This window comes from Nerophis ophidion, linkage group LG25, assembly GCF_033978795.1.
Source record: "Nerophis ophidion isolate RoL-2023_Sa linkage group LG25, RoL_Noph_v1.0, whole genome shotgun sequence".
Lineage (NCBI taxonomy): Eukaryota > Metazoa > Chordata > Actinopteri > Syngnathiformes > Syngnathidae > Nerophis > Nerophis ophidion.
In genome coordinates this window covers 39,233,267-39,237,558 of record NC_084635.1, presented here as the reverse complement: position 1 = coordinate 39,237,558, position 4,292 = coordinate 39,233,267, and the positions used below count along the sequence as shown (strand labels likewise).

Sequence of the window (4,292 nt, the reverse complement as noted above, 5' to 3'; positions counted from 1 at the left end):
TTCAACATTTTTAATTTCATTGTTTTATTTGATTAATTCAACAATAACTATCTCTTAGAAGTAGTGTTATCACTGGAGGATGAGAATGAGTTAAACATGCCACACTACACACCATAGGAGGACATGCTAACTGCTAAACTACTGCTTTTGAATGTGTGAACACAAATATCGACAGTAATGATACCAAATATAGTATCAGTGTATGGATGATATTTTTTATTTTCACAAAATCGTCTTGGGTATTGGGTCAATACCCAAAATTCGTTGTACCCGCCAAAACGTATTTAAGTATCAAACATGTGCTCATTACATTTGAACAGAAGCGTGGATAAACATGTTAAAACAGGAAGTAGACATGTATTAACATGTTAAAAAAGGAAGTAGACACATATTAACATGTTAAAACAGGAAGTCGACAAATGTAAACATGTTAAAACAGGAAGTCGACAAATATGAACATGTTAAAACAGGAAGTAAACATGTTAAAACAGGAAGTCGACAAATATAAATTGTTAAAACAGGAAGTAGACAAGTATAAACATGTTAAAACAGGAAGTAGACAAAAATAAACATGTTAAAAACAGGAAGTAGACAAGTATAAACATGTTAGAACAGGAAGTAAACAAATATAAACATGTTAAAACAGGAAGTAAACAAATATAAACATTTTAAATCAAGAAGTAGACAAATATAAACATGTTAAAGAGCAATTAAATAAATATGAATATATTAAAACAGGAAGTAGACAAAAATAAACATGTTGAAACAGGAAGTAGACAAATATAAACATGTTTAAACAGGAAGTAGATAAATATAAACATGTTAAAACAGGAAGTAAACAAATATAAACATTTTAAATCAAGAAGTAGACAAATGTAAACATGTTAAAGAGCAATTAAATAAATATGAATGTATTAAAACAGGAAGTAGACAAAAATAAACATGTTAAAACAGGAAGTAGACAAGTATAAACATGTTAGAACAGGAAGTAAACAAAAATAAACATGTTAAAACAGGAAGTAAACAAATATAAACATTTTAAATCAAGAAGTAGACAAATGTAAACATGTTAAAGAGCAATTAAATAAATATGAATATATTAAAAGAGGAAGTAGACAAAAATAAACATGTTAAAACAGGAAGTAGACAAATATAAACATGTTAAAACAGGAAGTAGATAAATATAAATATTTTAAAACAGTAAGTAGACACATAAACATGTTAAAACAGGAAGTAAACATGTTAAAACAGGAAGTTGACAACTATAAACATGTTAAAACAGGAAGTAGACAAATATATATATGTTAAAACAGTAAGTAGACAAATATAAACATGTTAGAACAGGAAGTAGACAAATATAAATATTTTAAAACAGGAAGCAGAAAAATATTAACATGTTAAAACAGCAAGTAAACAAATTTGAAGATATTAAAACAGTAAATAGAAAAATATAGACATGTTAAAACAGGAAGCAGATAAATATAAATATTTAAAAACAGTAAGTAGACAAATATTAACATGTTAAAACAGGATGAAAACAAATATTAACACGTTAAAACAGGAAGGGAAAATTTTGAAGATGTTAAAACAGAAACTAAACAAATACTAACATTTTAAAACAGAAAGTGAGCAAATATAAACGTGTTAAAACAGGCAGTAGACACATATAAACATGTTAAAGCCGGAAGTAAACATGTTAAAACAGGAAGTAGACAAATATTAAGATGTTAAACAGCAAGTAAACAAATATAAACATGTTAAAACAGGAAGTAGACAAATATAAATATTTTAAAACAGGAAGTAGACAAATATTAAGATGTTAAACAGCAAGTAAACAAATATGAACATGTTAAAACAGGAAGTAGACAAATATAAATATTTTAAAACAGGAAGCAGAAAAATATTAACATGTTAAAACAGCAAGTAAACAAATTTGAAGATATTAAAACAGGATGTAAACAAATATGAACATGTTAAAACAGAAATTGAACGATATAAACATGTAAAAACAGGAAGTAAACAAATATTAACGTGTCAAAACAGGAATTGGACACATGTTAATGTGTCAAAACATGAAGTAGACACATATAAAAATGTTCAAACAGGAAGTAAACATGTTAAAACAGGAAATTGAATGATATAAACATGTTAAAACAGGAAATTGAATGATATAAACATGTAAAAACAGGAAGTAAACAAATATTAACGTGTCAAAACAGGAAGTAGACACATGTTAATGTCTCAAAACATGAAGTAGACACATATTAAAATGTTCAAACGGGAAGTAAACATGTTAAAACAGGAAATTGAATGATATAAACATGTTAAAACAGCAAGTAAACAAATTTGAAGATATTAAAACAGGATGTAAACAAATATTAACATGTTAAAACAGAAATTGAACGATATAAACATGTAAAAACAGGAAGTAAACATATATTAACGTGTCAAAACAGGAAGTGGACACATGTTAATGTGTCAAAACATGAAGTAGACACATATAAAAATGTTCAAACAGGAAGTAAACATGTTAAAACAGGAAATTGAATGATATAAACATGTTAAAACAGGAAATTGAATGATATAAGCATGTAAAAACAGCGAGTAAACAAATATTAACGTGTCAAAACAGGAAGTAGACACATGTTAATGTGTCAAAACATGAAGTAGACACATATTAAAATGTTCAAACAGGAAGTAAACATGTTAAAACAGGAAATTGAATGATATAAACATGTTAAAACAGGAAATTTAATGATATAAACATGTAAAAACAGGAAGTAAACAAATATTAACATGTTGAAACAGGAAGTAGACAAAGTCAACTAAGTTATCAACTGTCTGGAATGTAATTATGCTGTCTTAAAGTTGGAGTGGAGTGGTTATTGTTTTTTTGTGACACCAAGTCACTGCAAGAAATCATGAAGTTAAGCATGTAAGTATTAGGTTGAAAGATGCGGACACGTTTGTTCCGGGTTACTTTATAATACTGCCTTGGAGACTTTGGACGTGTAAGTAATATGTAACTATAATGATTTAATACTTGTTTTTATTGACCCATGTTTCATTGTTCAATGATTATTTATGACACATGTCTAGCTTGTGTGCTAGTGCCTGCTTAGCTGTTGTGTTGACTTATTATTGTAGCAATATTATTAACATTCATGATTTTTTTTAATGATTTCTGATCGTTTGTGGGGGCGCCAGAGGGACTTTTGTTTGTGGACTTTGGTCAAGGCTGGAACCAATTATTCATATTTGCTTAAATTGTTTCTTATGGAGACATTTGCTTTACTATACAAACTTTTCCATTTACAAACCCTTGTAAAAAAAAGATCCAATTGAGTCTGTAAATGTGGGTGTGTCCAAAGGGGCGTGGTCCCTGGGTGTACCTAATGAAGTGTCTGGAGTGTGTGTGTACTTCCTGTGTGATGTTTCTTCCTCCCAAGTCCTGGCTTGCAACACAAGTCTGGATCACATTTAAAACATGTGTTAGTCATCAACACACACACACACACACACACACACACATACACGCACGCAGCTGCGCAGGGTTAGTGCAGCACTTCCTATCATCTGCTTGAGAGAGTCCGCCGTGTGAGGACCAGGATGAAGATGAGTCTTAGTTGCCGCTTAGTGACTCTGCTGGTGGAGCTCAGCTGGATCCAGGTGTGCCTGCAGAGAGAAACAGGAAGTAAGGTGAGTGACCTTTGCGCGGGCAAAGTTGACGACCAGAGGGTGTTCCTAATGTAGTGGACTTAACTCTGACACACTTTGGGCCTGATGCACTAAAAGTTAGCGTGTACTAAAACAGGTGCAGGCTTGGTAGCGCGCGCGGAGATGAGGGACTAAACTTGTGAGCAGAGGACTGTGTTTGTCAGGTGTGTCTGTCTTCATGAATATGTAAATATATGTAAATATATCAGTATTTAGCACACAAACGTGTTCACATGTGAATAGTAATTATTATTCATACTGATTCAAACTCAGTTCATAGCCTCAAAAAAGGAAAAAATACATATTTATGTATGTGTATGTATATATGTACATGTATATATGTATGTTTATATGTACATGTATATATGTATGTTTATATGTACATGTATATATGTATGTTATATGTACATGTATATATGTATGTTTGCATGTACATGTATGGATGTATGTTTATATGTACATGTTTATATGTATGTTTATATGTACATGTTTATCTGTATGTTTGTATGTACATGTATGGCTGTATGTTTATATGTACATGTATATATGTTTGTTTATATGTATGTTTATATGTA

At 30.2% G+C, this 4,292-nt stretch overlaps 1 protein-coding gene across 2 annotated transcripts in view; it reads left to right on the top strand.

The window, feature by feature from the left end:
* Positions 1–3,508: 3,508 nt before the first annotated feature.
* Positions 3,509–4,292, top strand: part of vegfd (vascular endothelial growth factor D) — an 18,651-nt gene continuing 17,867 nt past the window's right edge. The window contains exon 1 of one of the 2 annotated variants that reach the window (XM_061887694.1): positions 3,509–3,699. In XM_061887694.1, coding sequence (XP_061743678.1) covers positions 3,610–3,699 — 90 coding nt within the window. In that variant the 5' untranslated portion in view covers positions 3,509–3,609. The remainder of the gene's footprint in view (positions 3,700–4,292) is intronic. The other variant, XM_061887695.1, reaches the window with a different exon arrangement.